Source organism: Heterodontus francisci, chromosome 26 (genome assembly GCF_036365525.1).
Source record: "Heterodontus francisci isolate sHetFra1 chromosome 26, sHetFra1.hap1, whole genome shotgun sequence".
Classification (NCBI taxonomy): Eukaryota; Metazoa; Chordata; class Chondrichthyes; order Heterodontiformes; family Heterodontidae; genus Heterodontus; species Heterodontus francisci.
The window spans coordinates 33790628-33818356 of NC_090396.1; the positions used below are offsets into that span (position 1 = coordinate 33790628).

The 27729-nt window shown below is 44.3% G+C and overlaps 1 protein-coding gene across 14 annotated transcripts in view; it reads right to left on the reverse strand.

Moving 5' to 3' along the window:
* The window catches only part of b3gntl1 (UDP-GlcNAc:betaGal beta-1,3-N-acetylglucosaminyltransferase-like 1), a 351083-nt gene that overhangs the window by 110094 nt on the left and 213260 nt on the right, over nt 1–27729 (reverse strand). For 11 of the 14 annotated variants that reach the window (XM_068057997.1, XM_068057993.1, XM_068057996.1 and 8 more), the window contains 2 exons: nt 9380–9475; nt 3178–3302 (listed from right to left, as the gene is read on the reverse strand). In XM_068057997.1, coding sequence (XP_067914098.1) covers nt 3178–3302; nt 9380–9475 — 221 coding nt within the window. Of the gene's footprint in view, nt 1–3177; nt 3303–9379; nt 9476–12943; nt 13011–24365; nt 24468–27729 lie in introns of those variants that run through there. The other 3 variants (XM_068058005.1, XM_068058007.1, XM_068058006.1) reach the window with 3 other exon arrangements.

Consider the following 27729-nt stretch of genomic DNA (forward strand, 5'->3'; position numbering starts at 1 on the left):
CACTCCTCCTGCCTCAGTCATAACAGTATAAACTGGTGCACACTACTATTTTCTGCAAACTGGCAGCTGTAAAGCTGACTAATATCTTTTTCGTAGATAAGATCCACTTATAGCAGGTCTTACCTGTACCTTATAACATTTTAGAATTGTTTATGACTGAGTTTTTATGCAGTTTCTCTCCAGCACGAGCTTTGGAAAACTAAGCACCTTTTGCACTGGCTGCCTTTCTAAATCCTCAAAGTCCAGGTCTTGTACATTATTTTCTCTTGTACTTTCTAGTTACAAAACTTGATTATTTAATTGGAATTTTCTTCCCTCCCTCCTGGTTACTTAAAGCTTACGAAGCATCTCTACCCAAATGAAATTTAATTTTATGAATCACAGTATATATTTCATGAAGCCACCCAGGACAAATACAGTATCATTATCGTGTCAGCCAAATGAGGATTAAGCAGCTCAAAGATTCATGCTGAGCACCAGAGATACATCACATGTTGTCACAGCATATATTAAAGCAATAATAATACATCTTTTTAGGAATTTGTCTATGCATAGAATGAACAGAGGAATCCCCAGTGTATTCCTTGAGTGAGCAAAGATATATTTATTAGTCTTAAAAGCATCATGTGGATCTTCACTCATAGAATAAATTGGTTATTGCACTGTTTTCTATTGCACATGAAAAGTTTAACTGCAGGGTTATGAAAAGCTGTCGGGCTAAAACTTGGTTTGTGTTGTTTTTCGGGTGCGGGTGTTGCAATTCACACTGGTTCTGCTAGAGGTGGGCAGCACACAAATTTGGTGCTGCCACCTCATTTACTTGATTGGAGCATAGGGCCAAGTGCCTGCTGTGTTCCTGGCTGCCTCTGTGCTCAGCAGGAAGCCAAGCGGCATGGGTTATAGCATGTGGTGCAACCAGCCTTCTATTCTTAAAGGCAGTCTGTCTCTCTTAAGGGAGGATGCTGCTGAACACTATTACTGCAATTCTAAACAAGGAAAGTGGAACACCAGGGCAGAAACAGGGCTCCAGGGTTACAGATGCCTTAGTGTGCAGGCAGGCGGTGGGCAGGAGGAAAGACGTATGGTTCCATGGTGTGCTAGCAGGCCCTCAAGGACAACCCCCGGAAGGGATTGGGAGCAGGTGGCCAGGAAGGTCAATTCCTGGTGTATAGACTAGAGGACTTGGCAGCAGTACCACAGGAAGTCTAATGACTCCACATGGGTGGTCAAGGTCAGTGGATATATCTTCACAAAACATCTCCTACCTACCGCTCCACCAACCTCCAATGCAGCTCAATGCACCACACCCCCATCACTCAATTAGCATTACTCCTCGACACTCAGGACTCACATAGAACATCCAGATACTCCACCTCACCCTTGCACACGCACCAATGCTGCCAACTTTACACCCACCTCTCCCTGCTTCTACATATCACCAGCTATTCATCTATGGCAGGCGAATCAGCCAAAAATATTGCTACACAATCATTGGCATTCTTCCCTCCCACTTGCAGGAAAAGGTGACATACAAAAAATGAAGCAATGCAGCACAGGCGGGGGAGCAAGGACGTCTGCACCTCCTGAACCCTACAGAGGAGATGGTTTTCTGCAGCATGGGGCTGGCAGCAGCAGAGCCCATGGAATCTGGTGTTGCTGAGAACATTGAGGATAATTTTTTTATCCTCCCTTATGCCTCTTCCCAACTCCCAGTTCACCCTCATTCTGCTGTCTGGCATAAAGGACATGCTGCAAATGGCGTGACTCTTGCTTTCCACCCCATTGTTAATTGCATATTAATTGTATTTAATTGTAAGCAGCTGGCGGGTTTTAACTGGGAATTCATTTATGGCCCTATAAATCGACACAGACTAAAACTGTGCTTGTTGGGTTAGGAGGTAAATGCTTGTAACGTGTAAATCTGTAAGTAAATGCCTATAAAAGTGAGTAAAGATTGACTCCAGTTCTATCCTTCACCAATTGGCTTTCTAGAATATAACACCCAATGCCTGCCCAGCCACAGCAGCCAAGGAGGAAGAGAGCGAGCAACAGCGCCGTACTAATGAAGAGGCCCCGTCACTTGATCTGACACTCGCAGCCACCAGCTCAGATCCTGGCACTGCACATACTTAAAAGCTAGTCGTGAGTTGGGATCAACATGTGGTGAGTCACTGGCACAATGGGGATGCACCAGGCCACTGGTAAAGGATGGTTCATGTGCCTACTCACTGGAGGGTGAAGTCGCAGACGAGTTTTGCTCGAGGGGACTCAGATGAGGATCTGGGGTGGCATACATGAGAGTACTGATGGGCATGCGCACTGAGATGTTGGGTGCATAGACTGGCCTGCCAGGCAGCATCCTGTCGCTATCAAGAAGCATGGAGGAGTCTGGCTCCAAATTGGAAGAGGGTATCATGCAGAGATTCCCCTCCCTGCAGCCTTTGCTTCATCTCCCTGTCGTGCTGCAGACCCAGATGCACGGCAACTGCAGCCCCGTACCTGTTGGAGCCTTTCAGTGGACCGGTCACCAAATCCTCTGCCCTCCCTGTGAGGATGCAGCAAAACTCTCCGCCAAATCCAGGAACTCACCACAAACCACCTTCAGAGACTTTGCAATAGCAGAACTTATTCAAAACTACCTTACCTGCAACTTGGGTGCCTGGCCCTTGATGGAACTCTAGTGGTGGGCCCCTCTTGCATCTAAACGCTTCGCCTTTGGTGAGTGACAAGCAAATTTATCCAATGGACCTGGGTGGTCTAATTTTTGGCATTTGGGCATCACATCAGCCAATTGGGCTATGTGATGTCATGATAGGAGAGCTTGGAAGCTTCTGGCACATGCAGGGGACACCTGCACAAATGCCCTTCTCAAGATGGTGCTGCCCTGGGCCATGCCGGAAGTGGGGCTATGGACCAGAATTTCGAGCCCGTCATCTCCACACTACTTATTCCAGATATTAGTCAATCAAAACAGACATTACAATAGCAACCAATCAATCAGTAGGAGATTTAGACTAAACTCTACGCTCCAAATTCCTGTTTATTTTGATGGAGATTTTAATTTTCTTTATGTAGCACTAGATTTCCATATCAATGAAGCTCAATACTATATCTGTGCATAAACAAGATTTGTGAAATGATTCAAAACAAGTCAAAAATTCCACTGTGAAGCCTTACTCTAGCACAGCATGCGTTGCAGCCCCCGAATGATAGCGATAAAGAAGCTGACAGTGATCCACTCGAAACGTGCCCCCTCCCTTCCGAAGATTTTCATAGAAGAACAACAAATCTTCAGGGACACCCTATAGAAATAGATCAATAAGAAATATCATTTCCAACATGAGAACTTTGAGCATGTAAACCATACAAAACCTTAGACATTTAACTGTAATGCTCAAACAACTGCTTCATAGACTGTTGTATTGTTCAAACAAACTGCATCTGAGCCACTGAGCACTGATCATCCTGTTGACCTTTCAACATTGCCCCATGGATTTCCTAGAGAAGACAAACTATTTTCAGAAGTTCAAGCCTCAAAACTGCCCTGAACGGATGTTCTCAACTTGGAATGGCTTGGGTTGGAAGTGTAGAAACCAGAAATGAAAGCTTATAACCATGGCATGGTGCCCGCTGGCAACTCAAGTGCACAGTTGATTGCATCATGGCGATGCAGCAGACCTGAAGGAATACCCAATGGGCTGGACTTTGTGGTTACCGCAAATGAACATCAACCAGCCATTCGTTACACGTGTAATTGCACATAGACATTCTATGGACTTTTGCACTGAAGGCTCCTGTTCAGTCAATTATCCAAAAAAAAAGCATCCTCTTCAAGGAATCTGGGACATTTGTGAACAGGGCAAGCAAATATGTGTTGCCTTAACCAATCAGGTTGAAGAATCATTAATGAGCAGTGCAGAGACTGAACCAGGAAATGTCAGTTAAAAGATTTAGTTCAATACCAAATCAGATCCAGAAAGCAAAAGAGAGGGAATGTAAGATTGAATTAAGAGAGAGAGATAAAATAGAAAGAAAAGGTAATAATTTTTTTTTGATTTTGTTTTGAATCTCCAACAATAATTAAAATCTGCAGGAATGAGATTCCATATTTGTAAAAGTAAATGTTCAGTGCTAGAGAAGTTGCCGACAGTAATTAAGAATTATCATGCCGTTAAAAGGGTAGTTAAACTGGAATTGACAAGCCTGAACTTTTTCTGATGCTCTGCTACAATTACATAGATAAGTCTGGTACCAAGTGTGGGCAACCTACACTGAGCTGGACAACGGAGGAGAGGTGTTGGAAGAGGATAGTGTGATAGGCCATCTCAAACGTTGCAGAGAGGTTGAGGAGAATGAAGAGGGAGAACAAACCCCAGTCACAGAGAATGTTGTTTGATTTTGGTTAGCTCCATTTCTGTGGTGTGGGCAGCGTGGAATCTTAAGTAAAGGGATGCAAACAGGGAATCCATGGAAGATTTGGACAAGGATCTTGGAGACAACAACATGTTCAAGGACAACAGGGAAGAAATGAAGTCTTGTGCCAAGCGTCACTCTCCAGTTAAAAATATAGACTGATGGCACTTATTTAGGCCTCGGCCAAAGCCACTCTGTAATTTGGCACCAGGAAGTTACAGGAGCAATCCAGTTTCAGCCTGCATCCAGTTTTCTATCTGAGAATCGACTTGAAATTTAATTGCTATTTTGATGGTTTGGAACTCTCAATATGGAGAACAAACAACTTCAAACATTAAATCTGTTTATAATGTTTTTCCGATTTCTTCATTCCTTAAATTGAGCAACAACAACAACTACAACAACTTATACAGATCTAGCACCTTTAACGTAATAAAAAGTACCAAGGCACTTCACAGCAGCATGATAAAACTAAGTATGACACCGAACCACAAAAGGAGCTAATGGTCAGATAACCAAAAACTTGGTCAAAGAGGTAGATTTTAAGGCTGTCTTAAAGGAGGAAAGTGAGGTGGAGAGGCGGAGAGATGTAGGGAGGGAATTCCCAAGCTTGGGCCCAGGCAACTGAAGGTGCGGCCAGCAATGGTGGAGTGATTAAAATCAGGGATGCACAAGAGGCCAGAATTAGAGGAGTGCAGATATCTTGGAAGGTTGTGGGGCTGGAGGAGATTACAGAGATAGGGAACATAAGGCAACATAGAGATTTACCATGTCACTGATTTAATGAGCATACTAGAATATGTTTTTTAGCTCAGAGCTTGTCTGATAAGACGATGTTGCATTTCAGACCAGGTTTGTTCATTTAGCAATTTTCCCATTCCTTACAGCTTCATCAAGCTGCTGAAAGACAGTAATGTACTCAGCTAACAAGTAGGTTTCTTTTTACCCTTCCAGTGCTTAGTGAGGTATAGAACTGCTAACAATTCAGCAGACCTTGTTGAAATTCTTAGTGCTTACTATACCGGTCTTTTCTGAGATTTTGCTGAATTAAAAGTAGAGGTTTGGAAACAATTTATCTTTATCCATCAAACCTGGGAACAAATTGTAACACTGGAAAGGGATGAATTCCTTTAAAACCAATTCCTGGTATGGTCTTTGGACAAACTGACCTTGATTGTAATAGGAATGGGCTGTAATGATAATGGAAATGTATCACAGCCAGCTTTCCCTCCCTCTTGTCCTATGTAGCATGTGCAGTATCTCAGCAGTCCTGACACTTTGTGCTAGGTCTGCAACTCTTCACTCTCAGCCTTGGCATGCTGTCCAAGTGTGCATCAATTACTGCACTTTTCTGTTTATAACAAAGAACCAGTAACTCCCCATCAGCCAGGATCAGTTCTAATTAAAATAAAATTCCTTTGCAGCAAAATTTATTTTAGTACTTGGCATTTTAATCCTTTTGAAGTATGACGTTAATGAATCTCAGTGATACTATAGAACCATTAACTGAACATAAACATTCAGAAAATAGGTACTGTAGATAAGGCACACGATTGTTGCTTTCAAATTTGAGTGAGGGTTTTTTAATGGAGGGAATTTATTATCCAAAGGTCATGTAGCTTTAGAGGTTTCCCCCTCTTTTTTAACCTTCAGTCTGGATGACACATCAAAGCATCTGTTTTAAAATTCTTATCCTCGTGGATAAAATCCCTCCCTTTGTCTGTAAACCTCCATACCCCTACAACTCTCCGAGGACTCTACATTCCTGCAACTCTGGCCTCTTGGGCATCCCAATTTCTGTGACTCCGCCACTGGCAACCACTTCTTCATCAATCTCGGACTTAAGGTCTGGAATTCCCTCCCAAACATCATTACTTTTCTCCACCTCTCTCTCCTCCTTTAAGACACTGCTTAAACCTACCTCTTTGACCAAGCGTTTGGTCTCTTGTCCTAATGTCTCCTTCTTTGTCAATGTCAATTTATGTCTGATTCTGCTCCTGTGAAACATTTTGGGACATCTTACTATATAAATGCAAAGTGTTGTTACTGCTGAAATGTTGACAAATGGTATTTTTCGAGATCACCATCAATGTTACTGGTGTGCCTCATAATGGTTTAGTGTGGAAACCTAACCCAAATCTCTCTCTCCAGCTGGCAGAGAAACGAGAGAATGTGGCGTGGGGGGGAGGGGATGGGGGAGGAGAACCCCGTACAAAAAGTGTCTCAAAACATACTGAATTCTGGGCTACAGGGAGATGGATGATGCAGGTTTGGTCTCCTATTCTGCTCAGTCCCTAAGGTACTGTCCAGTGTTTCCCTGTGATTCCCCACCTGTGCTTTCAAGGATGGCACTCTAGGCAATTAACCAAAGGAGGCCAGGCACCCCATAGGAAAAGAACAAAACTCCCATTGGCCCAAATGTTATCCTACACACTTTGGGCAGGATTTTTGCCCCCAGATGGGGGTGAGTACGGATGCTGGCTGGCATACCGGTTTGATGCACCATCTCACCCCGGGCCATTTTTCCAGAAGTGGGATGGAGGTCGGCAGGGCTGTCCGTAATTGGATGGCAAGCCCACCCTCTTGCCACTTATTGGCCAATACGGGGAAAATCACTGCCAGGTGACTGTTGTTGTCACAGTGCGGGGTTGTGACTCTGACCCCAACATCGACCTAAAACCCAAAATCCTTCCCATAGTGTGTACTAATCAAATTCCTGTGAAATCTAGCTTTATTATTTTGGAGTTTATCATTTTAAAATGAATGACATGATGGATTGGGAAACGTTACTTAAAGGGATGACGGTGGATAGGCAATGGCAAACATTCAAAGAGTGCATGGATGAACTGCGACAATCGTTTATTCCCGGTCTGGCGCAAAAGCAAAACGGGAAAGGTAGCCAAACCATGGCTTACAAGGGAAATTAGAGATAGCATTAGATCCAAGGAAGAGGCATACAAATTCACCAGAAAAAAACAACAGACCTGAGGATTGGGAGCAGTTTAGAATTCAGCAAAGGAGGACCAAGGGATTGATTAAGAAGGGGAAAATAGAGTCCAAGAGTAAGCTTGCGGGAAACATAAAAACTGACTGTAAAAGTTTCTATAGGTACGTGAAGAGAAAAAGATTGGTGAAGACGAATGTAGGTCCCTTACAGTCAGAAACAGGGGAATTTATTATGGGGAACATAGAAATGGCTGACCAACTAAATGCATACTTCACAAAGGAGGGCACAAATATCATACCAGAAAGGTTGGGGAACACAGGGTTTAGTGAGAGGGAGGAACTGAAGGAAATCAGTATTAGTAGAGAAATGGTGTTGGGGAAATTGATGGGATTGAAGGCTGATAAATCCCCAGGGCCTGATGGTATGCATCCCAGAGTACTTAAGGAAGTGGCCCTAGAAATAGTGGATGCATTGGTGGTCATCTTCCAAGATTCTATAGATTCTGGAACAGTTCCTACAGATTGGAGGGTAGCTACTGTAACCCCACTATTGAAAAAGGGAGGTAAAGAGAAAACAGGGAATTATAGACCAGTCAGCCTGAAGTGGGTAGTGGAGAAAATGCTAGAGTCCATTATCAAAGATTTTATAGCAGATCAGTTGGAGAACAGTGGTAGGATCGGATAGAGTCAGCATGGATTTACGAATGGATAGAAAATTGGTTGGCAGACAGGAAACAAAGAATAGGAATAAATGAGTCTTTTTCTGAATGGCAGGCATTGACTAGTCGGGTGCCGCAGGGATCGGTGCTAGGACCCCAGCTATTCACAATATATATCCATGATTTAGATGAGGGAACTAAACGTAATATCTCCAGATTTGCCGATGACACAAAACTGGGTGGGAGGGTGAGTTGTGAGGAGGATGCAGAGAGGCTTCAGGGTGACTTGGACAAGTTAAGTGAGTGGGCAAATGCATGGCAGATGCAGTATAAAGTGGATAAATGTGAGATAACTGTGAGGTTATCCACTTTGGTAGCAAAAACAGGAAGGCAGATTAGTATCTGAACGGCTATAAACTGAGAGAGGGGAATATGCAATGAGACCTGGGTGTTCTCGTACACCAGTCGCTGAAGGTAAACATGCAGGTGCAACAGGCAAAAAAGGCAAATGGTATGTTGGCCTTCATCGTGAGAGGTTTTGAGTACAGGAGCAGGGATGTCTTGCTGCAATTATACAGGGCCTTGGTGAGGCCACAACTGGAATATTGTGTGCAGTTTTGGTCTCCTTATCTGAGGAAGGATGTTCTTGTTATAGAGGGAGTGCAGCCAAAGTTTACCAGACTGATTCCTGAGATGGCGGGACTGACGTATGAGGAGAGATTGAGTCGGTTAGGATTATATTCGCTGGAGTTCAGAAGAGTGAGGGGGGATCTCACAGAAACCTATAAAATTCTAACAGGACTTGACAGGGTAGATGCAGGAAGGACGTTCCCGATGGTGGGGGAGTCCAGAACCAGGGGATACATCAGGATACGGGGTAAACTTTTCAGGACTGAGATGAGGAGAAATTTCTTCACCCAGAGAGCGGTGAGCCTGTGGAATTCGCTACCACAGAAAGCAGTTGAGGCCAAGACATTGTATGTTTTCAAGAAGGAGTTAGATATAGCTCTTGGGTCTAAAGGGATCAAAGGGTATGGCGCGAAAGCGGGAGCAGGTTACTGAGTTGGATGATCAGCCATGATCATAATGAATGGCAGAGCAGGCTTGAAGGGCCGAATGGCCTACTCCTGCTCCTATTTTCTTTGTTTCGCTGTTTCTATCACATGAAACAATTGTCCCTGGGGGTTAATTAAAATCAATTTAACTGGATATCTTTAAAGTTGCAATGCTGCCAATGATTTACTCAGTTCAATTGGAAACTGTGTCCATTTTATTTATTTCTACCCAAACTGGCAGATAACCCAGAAAAAAGCCTGTGAACCTTTCTTTGCATTTTATTCAGAGTGGACTGCAGTACTCACTTTTCCACCTTCATCAAACTTCCCAATGCTGTCAAACCATTCTCGAGAGCAGAACCAAGTTGGCATGATGACAGTGGGACCATGGGAAGTAAACACCTGCCAAGAGAAGAAAGAGTTTTACAAAAGATCCTGCAGACTAACTACCCTGTCATGGAGCCAATGTGTGTCTTCCTATTCCTGAGGCTTACTTGCGATGGAAACTTGAGCTCTTTTACTTTTAAAACCTAACTGTTCCGTAACTTCCCATTGTCCGTTACTCTCCTATTCACTGGTTCATCTGTCCATCACACCTCTGCTGCTGAGAGGGTGGGTGCATGACCTGTTTCCAGGCTGCTGCCAATGTCCACTACCAGGAGGTGCTAATTACCACCTAGGTATGACCCCATCCCAATATTTCTTCATGGAAACTCCTGCTCATCACAGCTCAGATAGTGAACAGAGCAGATTGTGTATCAATCTTCCATTCGCCCTATTCCATGTCACTGACTGCCAGTACTCTAATAATGCATCAGAATCCCAATTTTAAAAACCAAGACAATTGTCAAAAAGTGCATTTCTGTCAATTTTCTCCAATGTTCTCCTCTCCTGAAGTTCTTAGCTCATGCTGGCTCCTTGGATGAAAGCTATCTCCATTCCTCTCCCAAGCAGCTCTTTTTAATGTGTGTGTATCTTGCATCTGAGATGGATCATCGGATAGTGATCAGATGTGGGATCCATTGCTGTTTTTACATTCTTTGTTGCAAAGGAGTTAAAGCCAATTATAGCGCTCCTACTGCTGCTGTGGTTAAAATCAACTAACTCAAATGAATCAGTAGTCAAACCCGGAACCTTCCTACTCTGACTGCTTCAGTTACTCACTGGATAAACTCAAGAGAGCTCCCCATCTTTCTAGCTCTTCATTCCTTTTAAAAATCATTTTGTTTAACTGGTGAGTCTTGATGATATTGTCAAAGTGACTTGCCAATATGAAAGAAAAGCAGATGCTGGAAATCTGAAATAAAAACAAAAAGTGCTGGAAATACTCAGCAGGCCTGGCAGCATCTGTCAAGAAAGAAGCAGAGTTAACGTTTCAGGTCAGTAACCTTTCATCAGAACATTCTGAACGTTCTGATGAAGGGTCACTGACCTGAGACGTTAACTCTGCTTCTCTCTCCACAGATGCTGCCAGACCTGCTGAGTATTTCCAGCATTTTTTGTTTTTATGCCAAAATGAAAGGCTGAGTCCAATAGCGGATGCAAAATTACATCACTGGAGATACAGCCAATAACCCAGAGAGTATCTAGGATCATAACGTTTAAACCGCACACTATAGATAGGGCAAGAAATTTAATTTTACCAAGATTGCTTCAGAAACTATCACTTTGACTGCTTCTGGGACCTTATTGGGGTGAAAGAAAACTTTTGCAGAGAGGCAAAATGGAAGTTTGACCTTCAGCTGTACACTTCACAAGATTTTCCTTTGCATTGAAGTCAATAGAAAGGAAACTTGGGTGAGTTGTATAACAGACTGCTCCCACCGAAGTTGCATTTCACCCCCTATATGTCAAATGAAAAACTATGGCAGCAAATCATGCTACATGTGGTGAATGTAGTACTTTACAGCATTATTTGTGGGATGTTGCACTGTACCAAACTACCTTCACCAATTATAACCTGGTTCCCTCACACAGTTAGCCTCAATATTTTCTTCAAAATAATTTCTTCAATGATAACATCAGCATTCCATTTTCAAGCAAAATTATTCTGAAGAGCAGAAAGATGGGGGAAAAAAAATCAAAGTTCTAGCTCTTTAAAGCTATATTAATGGGCATTCCTGGTTCTTAATTCCTTGATATATCCAGCTTTTCACCAAGTATCAGTCTACAAGACATGACTTCCATGTTACATCAATCCAATAGAAATTTTTGCTATGCTAGGCTAGAGATTGTATTTCCAATCTTTTTGTAGCCTGATGACCACACAACATATAACACACCATTCTAAAATGAAACCCAAGCTGCTTGAACCGGATGGGGCACATTTTAAAGACAAGTGATATAACTATTCCAAAAATTGTGGACACACAGCTTACACTCTAGATGACCCCATTAGGGCAGTTCCAGACTCTGACTGCATGCATCATAATCAAGCAATGCTCTCGTACTTTGGAATACAACAGAGCTTTTCTATAATGAAGCTGTGTTTGTGAACTATAGAAAAAGGATGATTATGAAGGACTTTTGTGCAGTTTCCCTATTACAGTAGCAACTATACAAGTTATATCAGTGCTCATGGTACTTCAGACAGTGTCACAGTAATGGGCTACTGTACATTACACATAAACAATGGGGCTACTTCCACAATGTTACATGAACATATGTGTAAAGTAATGCACAGATGATCTAGATTGACATCTTCTTCAGGCAGCTGTCCAAAGCATAAACTAAGTAAAGGCTGAGAGTTCCTTCACATCCAATTGCATATCATTTGCATGGATTTCATCAATAGTATTAACCATGGCAAGTTGGTAACAATCTTGCTTCTGAGTTAGAAGTTGTGGGTACAAGGTCCATTTGAGGGATTTGAACACAAAAGGGAATCAAGGGATATGGGGATTGGGCAGGAAAGTGGAGTTGAGGTAGAAGAAGAGACTTGATCTTACTGAATGGTGGAACCGACTTTTACATTCCACTCCTACTCTTATGTTCCCACGCTCTGATAAACTAAGATGAGACTCCAGTGAAGTACTGTGAGAATGAGATGTCAAATCTTCTTTTAGAACAGATGTTAAACCAAGGCCCTTCTGCCCTGTCACCGGACATAAAAGATCCCATGGCACAGTTTCGAAGAAGAGCAGGGAACTTCTTCCTAGTGTCCTGGCCAATATTTATCCACTAACTAACATTATAAAACAGATTATCCTAGTCATTACACATTGCTGTGCATAAATTGCCTCCCACACTTGCTATATTACAATACATGTGATTTTGCATTTAAGAAATGTTATATTTCTGTATAAATAGAGAATACAGCTCTTGTATGATACGTTCCCAAGTTTAACAAAATTGTACATGAAACACTCTGGATATATTTTTTTGCAGAATAAACTCAATTAACTGGCTATTTACCTCAATGCTGTAGGTTTTGCTAGCACAGAATATCTGCTATACTTGCTGTCAACTTAACACCAGCCATTGCAGGTTACATTGGAACGTCTTTTGAAATGATTCAATGTCATAAGCTACTACATAAATACTTCAAAGCATTATTATTAAATATATTTATTTGTTAGAGTAAGAGCACTGGAGGACGAAATGTCTGAAAGCATAGTCCTTCCAGCTCTATAATCTTAATCCTTCCTTGAACTATCCGAGAGTCAAGGATTGTGCGAAACAAGCAGGAAAGTGGAGTTGAGACTAAGATCAGATCAGTTATGACCTTATTAAATGGCGGAGCAGGCTTGAGGGGCCGTATGGCCTATTCCTGCTCCTATTTCTTATGTTCCAATGTTGCTTAGACAGCAGGCTAACATCTGCCAGAGTGTATTATGGGCCTTAAATTTAAATTAGCCCAAGGAGGCTCACCGAGTGTGCAGTAGAATTAATGACACATCATTGCCCTTCTTCAAATCTAGTACTAATTGAGGAATCCACAATCCTTCATACTAAACAAGGAGAAAAATGGAAATGTTAGGCTACATAACAATAAGCAACAGAATAGGACGATGTTGTATCTCCCATACCAGATGTGATCTGGGAGTACTAGAAGGCTGTAATCTAAAAATGTGCTCCATTCCCTGGCATTATATCACCCATCTCAATGATCAGGCACAGAAAAAATACATGAAAAGCCTTGATGCAAAACAGTTAAGTTTCTGTTTCCAAACAGAATAAAAATTAGTTGAAAAATGGTAGCTAGGCATCTGACTTTGTTGGAAATTAAACACATTCTGTCACATGCAAAGTATTAGTGAGTCTTAAAGCATGTCCATTCCTGCCACAGCATGCCATCCCATTGCGCAGCTTAACCCCCTCCAGGACATCTCCGGAACCATCAGGTTGGAATTGTTCTTAGCAATACGTCAGCACATCCCCTAACAAAGCAGACAATTCAGCCTTCAACCTCTGTCTGATTAACTAAATCTAAACCCTCTATGGTAAGTAGGATAGAGAAGCAAGGCCTGTGCTCCTGACTGCAGTGTTACAAAGACCCTGTTGTTTCAGTCACAATAAAGATGCTAAAAACTTTCCAAACAGTCAACACACAACTACTTCTTTGTATTTGGACAAGGTCTAAAATTGTTGGAATAACCTAGTGAAGCTACAGCAATACTCGGCATCTCAAACACAAGATCCTAATTATTTTGGTTATACAAAGCAACGATAGTGGTTTGCCCCATATTGATAATGTCAGCGTCAAACTATTATTATCTGGATGTTATGAGCAGAACTTCACTCCCAGGGAGGGAGTTGTATGACTGTAAACCAAAGTTTTGAGGATATAGACCAAATCAACCGTTGAGCAGTTTCAAAATCTTGCTTGAACTTTGGATTGAATTTTCACTCCTTGTTTCCTATCATTTGATTTGATACCAGTAGATCTCCCATAAATTTATGAATGGTAAGCTGCAGGTTAACTGTCATGAGCATGGGTTCTGGGGTATGGGAGAGGAGGAGGAATGCACATGGCCACTGAAAGGATTTGGAAAGAAGCTGTGTTCAAAACCACTGAAGTGAATGTTTTCCTGGAAAATGACAGCCAATTAGGGATTTTTGTGGGATGGAGTTTCTGCAGGTATGGTGAATACATGGTACATGCCACATTTCTGTATAGATCCTAACAGATCTCTCTGATGTCGTTCCTAGTGAGTTGGAATCTAGAAGTGCAGAAGGACTATGTGTTGCCATTAAAGAAATTTGGAAAGAAGTTTCTCAGAGATGCGCTCAATGACAGTGAGCTACGTTATTTCTGGAAAATATTATTTTCCTTGTCTACTATAGAAAATAATTGTGTGCACTTCACATTCTCAGTTCTGCAAATAAAAACATTTCTGAAAGCATCACAAGGAAGATGGCAATTCCACTTTTCATTGCAAATCTCACCATTTGGGTGCCGATAATGTATTTCTGTGGCTGACTTTTTTTTTTAGCCACATCTCTCTCCATCTCTCTTTCATGATTAGACATGCGAATTAGCTATGTGTTGTTCAAACAACTACTTTTATTCAATCAAAAAGGTTATTTCATGAACACCATTGGCTGTAAAACATTTTGGGGCATTATGAGACTGTGAGGAGTGCTATATAAATGCAAGTTTTCCTTTCTTAATATAAAATTTGCTTTTATCTGATCAGAATTACATGAGCTAAAGCAAGTTTTGGCTCACTGTTTTAACCAAACTTTTTTTTCTAAACACAGCTTTAAATATTAACACAAGAGCAAAATACTGCAGAAGCTGGAAATCTGAAATAAAAACAGAAAATATTGGAAATACTCAGCAGGTCTGGCAACCTGTGTGGAGAGTCAGAGTAAATGGGGGTCACTGACTTGAAACGTTAACTCTTTCTCTCTCCACAGATGCTGTCAGACCCGCTGAGTATTTCCAGTATTTTCTGTTTTTTAACTATTTCCTTTTTGCCTCCTTTTACTTCATGGGTAAAGATATGGGGGGAGAGGGGGAGATTTTTCCCAGGCTGCAGGAGGCGGGGTTGGAGGCGGAGGGGTGAGGAAAATTGGGAAAAAGGTTATCAGGCCAATATCCCGATGTCTTCCTGCTTCCTTCCATCTTTCCCAGGGTGGGTTGGGATTCTAGTTGGCAACCTGCGCAGCAGCAATGGGAAGGCAATTAAAGTATTTAAGGAGGCAATTGAGAGAAATTTTGTGCCTGCCTGGCTATTTGCCAACAGCAGACGGGTCACACGCAGCATCTAGAACACGCCAACTTAGAGGAGGCAAGTGCACAGCGGGAAGTCATTGAGGTTTACAATTGACATGTACTCATTACTATAAAGGGAAAAGGTGGCAAGTCTGAGGTCAGCCATTGGCAGAGGCTTGACAGGAGCAGGTTATTGACGGTGATATTAATGATCGACGTCTTGGTAAGGAAATTGATGGCAATTCCAGCAGGAGACTTTCACAACTCACCTGGCTACAGACCTTTCCTGTCTCCCTTCCATTTTCTTCAGAAGTAGCTCCTCCAGGTCACCACAGCATAAATTTCTGCCTTTTTGTATTCTTTCATGGGATGCAGGCGTCGCTGGCAAGGACAGCATTTGTTGCCTAACCCTAATTGCCCTTGCCAGCTGAGTGGCTTGCTAAGAGTCAACCACATACTGTGGGTCTGGAGTCACATGTAAGCCAGACCAGATAAGGACAGCTGATTTCCTTCCTTAAAGGACATTCATGAACCTGATGGGCTTTTATAACAAGCGATGATAGTTTCATAGCACCATTACTTAGACTAGCTTTCAATTCCATATTTTAAAAAATGTATTAATTGAATTTAATAATTAATTGAACTTAAATTCTACCAGCTGCCATACTGGGGTTTGAACCCATGTCCCCAAGGCATTAACCTGGGCCTCTAGGTCACCAGTCCAATGACATTACCACTACGCCACCATCTCCCCAACGGCCAGTGGCCCTTTAAATCTTACGCACTCAATTGCGATCCTGACTCGTCATCCTGCCCGCCATCCCAAATTGGACAGCAATCCCGGAGGTAGGTTCTTAACTGGACACTTTCCAGAAAGTTCAACCGGAAGGCCTGCTGCTCGCGGGTCCAGATTTCTGACCCGGAAATCAGCCCGCTGTTCATGCAAAAACTAAGGTGGCAAGTTTCCACCCAGGGAGTACAGAGTGTGGAGCAAAAGTAATACAAATAATAATTCCCTTCAAAAGAATGATGGGGCAATTTTCCTGGCACTCTTCTGTTCCTGTGCTGGATGTGTGTAGTACATGCAAGTTGTGTTGCATCCCACCAGGCCCAGGTGTTCCTGTCTTGAACCCTGACCACAGCCTGGGGGAAGTGGTGGAGAGAGTTTGGGTGGGGATGGGGTTGTTGAGGGGTCATGACTTCCCCCCAGTCATTTTGAGGTCAGCCTGCACTGCGTTTTCTCCCAGGAACCTCTGTCACCGGACTTCAGCCTAGAGGAGTTGGCCTGAAAGTCAGTGCAGTTTCCTCTTCGCCCTTTGCACTAGGTATGTTGGCATTCCCCAGTTCTCAGCTCATTCCCAGTCCTGCCAAGTTGTCCAAAACTCGATAATAAAAGCAAAATACTGCAATGCTCAAAATCTGAAATATAAACAGAAAGTGCTGGAAATACTCAGCAGGTCTGGCAGCATTTGTGCAGAGAGAAGCAGAGTTAACATTTCAGATCTGTGACCTTTTATGAGAACTGGCAAAGGTTAGAAAAGAATTAGGTTTTAAGCAAGTGAGGGGGGAGGTGTGGTTTGGTGGGGAAGGGAACAAAGGGAAGGTGTGTGATAGGGCAGAGGGCAGGAGAGATTAATTAACAACAAAGTGATTGATGACAACGCTACGTCATCAGAATGCGCCGCGGTGCGCACATGCGCACACGGTCTCAGGCCCTCTGCGCATGCACTGCGGTCCGGCTTGCCAGGACCAGTTTGCGCATGCGCAGATGACGTCATCACGTAACGTCATCTTCCTCGGGGAACACGCCAGGTTGGCCTCTGCGCATGCGCAAACTGGTCCTGACAAGCCGGACCGCAGCGTATGCGCAGATGGCCGGAGCCCGTGTGCGTATGTGCGTCAATCTTCCGAAAGCTTCGGCGCGAGTTTTTGAAAATGGAAGGAGGAGAGGTTTCTTCGGGCATTTTATCTCAATTATTTAGTCATTTTGGACATTTGCTTCATTTTTATTAGACAGAGGAGATTGTTCCAAGGTAAGTTGCTCTGAAAATATTTACATTGTCTGGGGCACCGCATGTGCTCCAGTCCCTGTTGTTAAGTTGGTTTGAAAACATTTCAAGGGAGGGAAGGAGGGAAAGGAGGGGGGAAAGGAGGGAAGGGAGGAGGGAAAGGAGGGAGGGAAGGAGGGAAAGGAGGGAGGGAAGAAGGGAAGGAGGGAGGGAGGGAGGGAAAGAGGGGGAGAGGGAGGTCGGGAGGGAGGGGGGAAGGGAGGTCGGGAGGGAGGGGGGAAGGGAGGTCGGGGGGGGAGGGGGGAGCAGCGGAGCAGAAGAGGAGCGCCTTTTTCTGTGCATGCGCCATAAACACAAGGACTAGCTGATGAGATGGAGCCAATTAATTTGCCCAACAATTGCCCGGAAGCACCTTCGGATGGAGGTGGCCATGCGCTGGACATGTGCGTGCCACAATCCATGGATCCTGAGCGTTTCAACCCCTGGCCTAATGATCTGATGGACCATACATACGCCTGCCTGTTCAAAGCTCCACTTCCCCCACCTGCGGTACCCTCTCCTTGCTGTTCAGTTACACAGTCACCTGTTCCTGGACCCATCCAAGCAGTGCACATGGACACACAGTCACCTGTTCCTGCACCCATCCGAGCAGTGCACGTGGACACACAGCCACATGTTTCCCCATCCGCCCTTGAAACAACCATGCAGAGCCTTGTGAGACTTCGCAATTGCCAGCTGCTGCCTATCAAGCAGAGAAGGCGTCCAAAGGGGTCAAGCACTTGGGGAACATTCAGCAAGAAGAGACTGAGCACTAAAAGAAACAAGCATGCCGTGTCCAGTGGTAGCACAAATGTGAATGCTCTTGCTGCGTACACAACTGGTGAGGTGGGAGTGCAGCCACACCATTCTCCATCCTCAGTGTTGCTTTAAGGCAAAGGTAGATAAGAGTGAAAGAAATGGAAGATGATGCTGATAGTAGTAGGCAGGATTAAATGGGAATGGATGGGAAGACGCACGAGTAGCATAACCACTAGCAGGGAACAGCTGGGCTAAATGGCCTGCTTTATGTTCATAGTCCAAAAGAAATGTGCTTCTTTTTCCAGCACCCTCACATCATTCATGTTTTCCCTGAGAGCAGCATTGAACCATCACGAGATAGGGGCAGTTACATCATCCTGACTCCTACAGCTGAGGTGGGTACTAAGTGATTCATTGGCCTATACTGCAGAGCATAAAGCATGCGCAACAGTAATTTCATTGGAGGGAGGGAAGCTCTGACACTGATGTTCTTTCATTATTTCCTTTCATGTAAAATGTGCCCTTGAGAAAACAATCCTTGACACTTAAGGACGGCATTCCAGCAAAGGAGGCAGTGCAGGAGATGACGCAAAGATGTGATGATTCCTGCATCTGAGGTGGGTACTAAGTGCTTCATTGGCGACGTTATCAATTGGTGCCTTCACTGCAGAACTTAAAAAGGTGTGCACAACAGTAATTTCAGTGGATGGAGGGAGGCAAGCTCTGACTCTGATTTGCTTTTCGTCTTTTCATGTAAAACATGCCGTCGAGAAAACAATCCTCGAGACTTACGGTCAGCATTCAAGTAACGAAGGCAACTGGATCATGCTGCGGAGCTCATCACGATGTGGAAAGGAACACTGCATTTATGGATGAATTGGGAATGCACATTGGGATGCGCTTGGGGAACATCCACCAAGAATAGACTGAGCTCAGACTCTTGTGACTTTGCCTTCTTCACATGGACAATACAGTAGTGGAAAAGAGAGCCAAGCGTTCATTCACCACAAGGCTCTCCAGGAACAATCTCTTTAGCTGTGCATAGCAGAGACTCGGCCTGTCTGTCTAAAGGGAATGCTGGACACAACACTCATGTATCCATGCACAGCAGTTCCTCGGATACTTAATGAACTTAATAAAACTTTTCAATAATTAAACCCAGAATTGTTGAGGTTTTGTTTTGCATGCTATTTCCCCGACTTTGCAACTGCACTTCAGATATTCAACTATGGTGGAGGGGTGGAGGTAGGGGGGTAGAGGGGGGGTGGGTGAAGAGGGGGATAGAGGGGTGGGTGAAGAGGGGGAGGGAGGGGTGGGTGAAGAGGGGGAGGGGTGGGGAGAGCGGGGAGGGGTGGGGAGAGGGAGCATGCAAAATGCCGGGACCAGACAGTTGCAATGCCTGAAGTACTGTGGAGAAGTAGAAAGCAACTGGGTAGGGGAGAAAGCAACTGGATTGGGCATCCGCAGCTGGAGGGAACGGCTGAATGGAGAGGGCCGGAAGTGGGAGGCCGTAGAGAGCCGCGGGGAGCGAGCGTGCGAAGACCTTGGTGTCACCGGGTCCAGGGACTGGCCAGTAAGTCTTTTGCTGTTGTGTTCATGGCGCATGCACAGAAAAAGGCACTCCTCTTCCGTTCCGCTGTTCCCCCCCACCCCACTCTCTCCCCTTCCTCCCTCTCCCTCCCCTCCTCCCTCTCCCCCTCCCCCCCCGCTCTCCCCCAGCTCTCCCCCTCCCCCCTTCTTTACCCCTCCCTCCTTGACCCCTCCCTCCTTCCCCCTTCTCCCCCCTCCCTCTCCCTCTCCCCCCTCCCTCTCCCTTTCCCCCCCTCTCCCTCTTTACCCCCTCCCTCTCCCTCTTCCCCCTTCCCCCTCCCTCTCCCTCTTTCCCCCCTCCCCCTCCCTCTTTCCCCCTCTCCCTCTTTTCCCCCATCCCTCTTTCCCCCCTCCCTCTTTCCCCCTCCCTCTTCCCCCCTCCCTCTTCCCCCTCTTCCCCCTCCCTCTTTCCCCCTCTCCCTCTTTCCCCCCCTCTCCCTCTTTCCCCCTCTCTCCCCCCTCCCTCTCTCCCCCCTTCCCCCCCTCTCCCTCTTTCTCCCCTCCCTCTTTCCCCCCCTCTCCCTCTTTCCCCCCCTCCCTCTTCCCCCCCTCTCCCTCTTCCCCCCCCTCCCTCTTCCCCCCCCTCTCCCTCTTCCCCCCCCCCAATTCCCTCTCTCTCTTCCCCCCCCCTCAGCACCACTACCGCTGCTCTCCCCGCCCCCCGCGCTGCTCTCCCCGGCCCGCTCCGCTCTCTCACTCCGGCCATTGTATTCTGCCCCGTGTTTGTTAGGTTTCATCTCTGTGATTCTTTGAGCAGCGCCATCTTTAGTCCTGGCAGCTGCTACAGTCGCAAGCTGTGACGTTTTCGTGGCACATGCTGTATTTGCGCATGTGCCAAAACAGCGCCACCTACCGATCGCGTTGTCAACAATTGCGGTCAATTAACAAAGATGTCATGGGACAAAGGCAAAGTGAGTGTTAATGCCAGTGCTGAAAGACAAAGCGTTAGTCCAGAGAGAGTGTTAATGGCAGAGTAATCAGCAGCTCTGTCCAAAAGCATATGTAAAACAGGCACATGGTTAAAAAATAACATAAAATAAAATGATAAAAAAATAGAAAAATAAAAAAAGGCCAGTCATGCTCTGAAATTGTTGAACTCAAGGCTTAGAGCGTCTAATTGAAAGATGAGGTGCTGCTCCTTGAACTTGCATTGATGTTCACTGGAACACTGCAGCATGCCAAGGACAGGCATGAGAGGAGGTTGATGTGTTGAAATGGCAGGCAACTGGAAGTTCGGGATCATGCTTTCGGACTGAGTGGAGGTGTTCCACAAAGCGGTCACCCAATCTACGTTTGGTCTCCCCAATGTAGAGGCGACCACATTGTGAGCAGCGAATACAGTATACTAAATTGAAGACAGTGCAAGTAAATTGCTGCTTCACCTGGAAGGAGTGTTTGGGGCCTTGGATGGTGAGGAGAGAGGAGGTAAAGGGGCAGGTATTACACCTCTTGTGATTGCATGGGAAGGTGCCCTGGAAAGGGACGAGGTGTCAGGGATGATGGAGGAGTGGACCAGGGTGTCGAGGAGGGAACAGTTCCTTCAAAATGCTGGCAGGGGAGGGGAAGGGAAGATGTGTCTGGTGGTGGCATCACGCTGGAGTTGGCCAAAATGGCGGAGGATGATCCTTTGGATGTGAAGGCTGATGGGATGGAAAGTGAGGACAAGGGGAACTCTGTCGCGATTCTGAGAGGGAGCAGAAGGGGTGAGGGCATTCTGCTTTTGGACAGAGCTGCTCATTACCCTGCCATTAACACTCTCTCTGGACTGATGCTTTGTCTTTCAACACGTGCATTAACACTCTCTTTGCATTTGTCCCATGACATCTTTGTTAATTAATTTCTCCTGCCCTCTGTTCTATCACACACCTTACCTTTTGTTCTCTTCCCCACCAAACCACATGCCCCCCCACCCACTTGCTTAAAACCTAATTCTTTTCTAACCTTTGTCAGTTCTGACCGAAAGGTCATAGACCTGAAACGTTAACTCTGCTTCTGTCTCCACAGATGCTGCCTGACATGTTGAGTATTTCCACCACTTTCTGTTTTTATTCCCAAACCTAGAGTTTGACACTCCCCAACCCCCAGTCAGTCAAACCTAGCTCTTCTACTGCCTTGGGGATACCTTTTGAAATCTACTATCTTTTGAATGGGAAATGCATTGTTATCCCCTGCCCAAAAAGTCAAAACATTATGTATTTTCATAACAGAGGGGAATAGCTAGAAATATCTTTACATTGTTTTCATATAAATCTTGAGAATTTTACCCATTACATACAGTACGAGGGATCCTCTATCTCCCTGAAGATACAGCAGGGAGCTGTGCAAAACCTGGATTAGTATGTGATGCTTTTTTCTCTGAATTCCTATCGTGTAAACTCAACTCTCACTACGTTGTGAAAGAATAAGTCTCATGAGCTAAGCTGGACTTCCAATTAAAAATAACACATGAGGATTACTCATTCTTTACCAGTATCGTTAAAGGATGAGGAAACGTTCTGGAAAAAAAACACAACACGTTAAGGAAAAATCAAATGATGTGAGGTCACCCTCGACTCAACACAATGTGGTTTTAATAAAATGATTGCGGAACCCTTTGGAGAGAGAACACAAGCATTCATTCTTGCCTAAACACGAGAAATAGTTTGAATAGAAGTCTGTCCCTTGGTGCACAATAGAAGAAATGACCTGGACGTAGAGGTCCAAAAGGCTGGATAAAAATTGGTGCATTTTAATTTGAAGCAGTAGTAAATTCTGAACAAATGTGAGCTCACAGCAGTACAAGAGCACTTCCCCCTTTTTGTGCAAGGATGCCACAGAATTCTTACACCATTTGTTTATTCAGACCATTACCGAGCCCGCTGTCGGATTTTAAACTGCACACAGCCAGCTTGATAAAATCTGCTCTAATTAAGTCAGGCCTTGTGTCACCTTATCTCCACTGTTGTTTGTTCCTGCTTTTCAATTCCTGTTTGTCCATGTGCTCAATCTCAAATTGAGTCAAAAGTGTTTACCATTAATCAGTGGAGTGTTAGAAACAGATAATCCTTGTTTAAACTGCACTAGTTTAAAATAACAAAGGGTGAATGGGTCAAAGCCCCAATGTCATCTATGTTTTAGCTTGTGAAAAAGAAATGCAAAACAAATGCCTGGAAGTATCTTACATTCTTGACTGTTGGGAATGTTGCAATGCACTGTAATTAAGGCAATCAATGTAAGAAACCATGAAAATGAGACTGAGCTGGTTTACTGAATGTCAATTGAACCCCAAAGATGAAATAATAACCTTTTACTCACTCTATTATGATAATGTTACATATAGTTTCAACTAAGTTGGTGCGATGCTAAAGAGAGTTAAAGGTAGCTATTATGATGTTCTGACTACAGAATAAATCTATCTTGATTCACAGTGGGATAAAATAAAATGGATCATTTTGCAGTTCAAAAACAAATTACAAGACTTTTAAAAATATATATTATAATGCTATAAGCAAGTGAGAGGTTCCCATGATATTACACTCAGATGGTTTAATATTGCTATCAAAGGCTGCGCTTCAATCTTCAAACACACTCCCAACCATGGTATACAATATTAATAACTTTGTGCTGTTTTTAAAGGGGAAGTTAAGTTTAGGGGTAGGTACTATGAATGGCCCTTAATTATTACAATGTATTTGGATGTGGTATGCAGCTCTATGTTCATTTATTTTGTCAGGCAAAAAGTGGGGCAAATACTGCGAAAGGACATAACCCAAGGGATTTACTGGGAGTGTGCCGGTGATGTATCTGTAAATAAACCTATTCCAGACATCTAAGACAAAGGAAGTGCTCAGAATAAATGTCAGAAAAAATGGATGACTACAGTGCTGCACAAAGGAGCCCTGAAAATATTTGAGGGGTGAAACTGGACATGGTGGGGGATGCAAAAATGGACAGTATCACACCGGTCGCATGTTATGTGCTCGTTATAATGGGTGACCGATGCAATACCCAGCCCAAGTCCAATTTCACCCCCATGGTTGCATTGTAAGTGAAAACCGCTTGCATTTATATAGCACCTCAGTTTATCACTTCACAGCCAATGGAGGACTATTGAAGCATGGTCACTGTTGTGATGTAGGAAAATACAGCAAACAATCTGTGCAGCAATGACATAAATGAACAGATCATCTGTTTTTTAGTGGTTCCAATTGAGGGATGAATGTTGGACAGAATGAGTTGGTTGCAACAAGCAATGAAGTTCCTCTCAAAGTGATTTGCATCACACACAGGGAGTTATCGAGGCATTTTCTGCAATATTTTATCATGATATTTACTGCTTTGTATATAGCAGTTATGGAGGCCAATTTTCCTGTCTACTGAGTACCCCACTCACATGATGGGTGCTTCATAAGTGCCCGACGCTCCTGAACTTGCTGCTTTTCTGGGGGTAGCTAATTGTCAGGTGGTGGGTGAATGCCAGGTGGGACTTTTCAATGCGATACTTGCTCAAAATAGGAGGCAGGAAGTTGAATGCAATTTTGCCCGCTACTGACAGCAGCAAAACTGCACCGCCCACACACTAAGCAATTCGGACAATGGAATTACTTAAGCTCAGTGAAAGTGACTGGTATCCCTTTAAAGATCTGTCAAGCGGAAACTGCAACCACACAGCGCCTAACGTTGAGTTTCCATGGGCGTTCTTCAAGGCATTTGCCCAGCGTTGTCCCCAGAAAATAGCACATTTGATGTCACATACATGTTATCTAAATGTTCCTGCCTGTTTAGGTGGAAGCTTCTCGCCTGTTAGGACAGGAAAATCGGCCCAGGGTGTAGTTATTGAACAGCTTCCTTTGTACCAGCCTTGGCAGCACAGGAAGGAAGGAAATGTCACAAAGACACTGCTGCTATCGAAACAGTCTGACTAATGGTGAAACAGGAGGCTAGCATATGAGTGCAGCTTCCTCCCAAATGGCTAGAAACTGAGGGCAGGATTTTGCCCTTTGGGTAGGGACCCTGACGTCAGGGTCAAATGGAGGTCACAACCCCACATTGTGTGGAAAGCAGTCACCCGACAATGATTTTCCCCAAATTGGCTAATTAGCTGCCAGAGGCCGGGCTCGCCGTCTAACTAGGGATGGCAGGTGGGCTCTCAAAGCTGGAAGGCCAATAAGAGGCCCTCCAGCTCGGAAGGAGATGAAGCCTGCAGTTCAGGTCCGAGAGATATAGGTTGCCTTCATTTTGAGGCACCCTTTCTGCAACTTTTTAAACTTTTAAATTTAAAATGCCCTCAGCAGCTGGGCCACCATTGTGGAGGGGGAATCCCCTACACTGGGCGCGCAGCTGTGGCCAAGCAGGCAGACAGGGCCTCAAAGCCTGACTGCAGTGCTGCCCCCCTGCATCCCCCCACCCCCACCATGGTCTGGCACCTCCAGGCAGCTGGCCTAGGCCCCAATGCCCCGGGAGGCCTGCAGGCTGACAGGAAAATTCCAGTCGACCTCTGACAATAGGCTTTAATAGGCCTTAACTGTCCTAAATTGCCTACCTGCCGCTGGTGGCTGGGTCGGCCATCTGACCCTAATCCCACCTCCAGGAAAATGGTCCATGGACCGGATGGTACCAGCAAACCAGCACACTGGCCAATGTTGTGAATTTCTGTGCCCGCCTGCCTCTATGTTCACCTCCATCAGGGGCGAAAACCCTGCCCTGATATTAGGATTTCCTTCCAGCTGCAATTTGGAGCCTAATTATGATAAATTATGATAATCAGCTGCCCATGGAAAACTGCATTGAAATTGGAAGTGAAGAACATCAGGAAATAACTTCACCCCACCCTAATTTTCATGATACAATGACAACAACTTGCATTTACATCACTTCACAGGACTGTTAACAGCCAAAACTTAATACCGAGCTACATAAAGAGATATTAGGACAGGTGACCAAAGGCTCGATCAAAGAGGTAAGTATTGAGGAGCATCTTATAGGAGCAGAGAGAGATAGAGAGGTTTAAGGAGGGAATTCTCAAGCTCAGAGCCTAGACTGCTGAAAGCACAGTGGCCAATGGTGAAGCATTTAAAATCGGGGAGGTGCAAGAGGCCAGAATTGGAGGAGGAATGCACAGATCCCGAAAAGGCAGGAAATGAAACTCTGGCTTGTTTCAGCTTTCTGCCCCTGCAGACCCTCTGCCCCACCAACAACCCCACCCCCCTCCTCCATTTTCTCATGGTGACGTGGGTGTTGCAACAAACAGGAAAAATCGAGCATTACAGATCTCCACTGAATTTTGTGAACTGATTCGGCTGCCTTTATCCTGCTTTTGGGTGAAGCATGGTACCTTTCAGGGCAGTCTGACAGTCTGTGTCAGGACATGAGTTACCAGCTCGGGAATGTTGGAATTGCCCTGCCAACATTTAGGGCTGAATGTCAGCTCCAAGGTCCAGGATCATTTATAGGGAAATACTAAAAAATGGTCTTTGGAAATCAGTCCAATTGAAATTCTGTCAGAAGCACAGTTCTCCAGGTGAAAGAAAACATGTACGCAAGCAGGCAGTTGTGAGATGAGAAGCAATAAAAGGTTAAATAAAACAAAGGATTTTTTTTCAGTAGCTTTGATGGAAGCAGTGTGAAAGGAAAATAAACCCTTGCCATGAAGTGGCATCTCAATCACTTACATTTGTTTAATTGCTCTAAATGAGTCTCAGACTTATTCTTAAAGGCCCTGATTAGCTCACTCTGATTCATTATTTAGGCCACCTAGGTTGCAATGATATATTTCTCTGGATAAGAATTTATGGTTTTGGTGATGTAATCGGGCTCACTTTAGACCTGCCTCGAGATATTTTTCCCACAACCTCTTTTATGTGACTCGTATAATGCATCTTAATTTACCATGTTAAAAGGTACAGCCGTCCTGAATATAGGTTTAAGTTGCCATGAAAGATATACTGCAGCCAAAAAATTGACGCCAATAAAGATCTTAAGACACAAAGCAGTTTTGCAAAATGTTTTAAACCATGTTCTAATGCAATTACCAGTCTACACAGCAACCCTATTATCCCACCTAAAATGAGTAGTGCAAACAGGGCAGAAAATTCTGTGTAATCTGTGGCATAAATAGAGCAGATGTTTAATTTGGTCAGAAACTACTCTCAGCTCTCCAATGCCCATTTATCAGATTCAGCTGAAGCAATCTCTCAATTTCTATCGCTTACAGAAAGACTCCAGGTTCAATTATCCTGAAGAGATTCTGCAGGAAAATATGTGGCTTCAGACTGATTTCTAATCTTTATTAATGATCTGGGAAGTTGTCCAATAATTCACTTTAAACAGAAACCAAGACTGAGGAGGACTTTCTATAAGATTGCCCAGCTCCCAATTTTCTACCTTTTCTCTCTTGGTGGTCCTGACTCTCACTGGCATATGGCTCTATGTATGTGCCAGAAGCCCTCTGCTACTTTAACAATAGGGAAAGAGTTCTTCTGGGTATTGTTTATCAAATTTCTGAACCTGTTTATAAAGAAGACCTCCCTTGGCATTGCATGTGTTGAGTTAGAGGATATATTGCTTCATAACAATAAGTGTGTTTATGGCATATAGGGGGTAATATCAGGACCACTGATTTACTGTGACTCATTAAGTCAAATCCTGTTTTTATTAAATGCTTATTCCTGGTGCTTTGGAGATTGAAGTGAACAATTTTATGTCAATAAAAGCCTGTGTAATATCATGGTGGAGGCAGATAATGACTTTTTTTGTCTCAACAACATTGTTTGTGCAATCCCTGCCACAGGTTTGTAAAATACATGCTGAAGATGGATGTTTTGGATTACAACTAAAACCCATATAGCATCTCATGTACTTCATATTCAACAGCAGTGGGGTCGGGCCAGGTTGGATCTGACAGCTGGAGCAGGGGGCAAGTGAGGTCTCAGAGCAGGGTTTGGGTCTCAGCACAGGGGCTTAAGGCTGACTGCAAGCCCCGCAGCTGAGAGGTCGGAAAGGAGCCTGGTTCTGACAGCAGGGTCAGCTCTGAAGTTATACGATCATCACCTAAATCCACATACAGCTATTGATAAAAGATTGCTGTTAATTAGTGAGTGTGGGTTTCCGGTTCGAAAAGT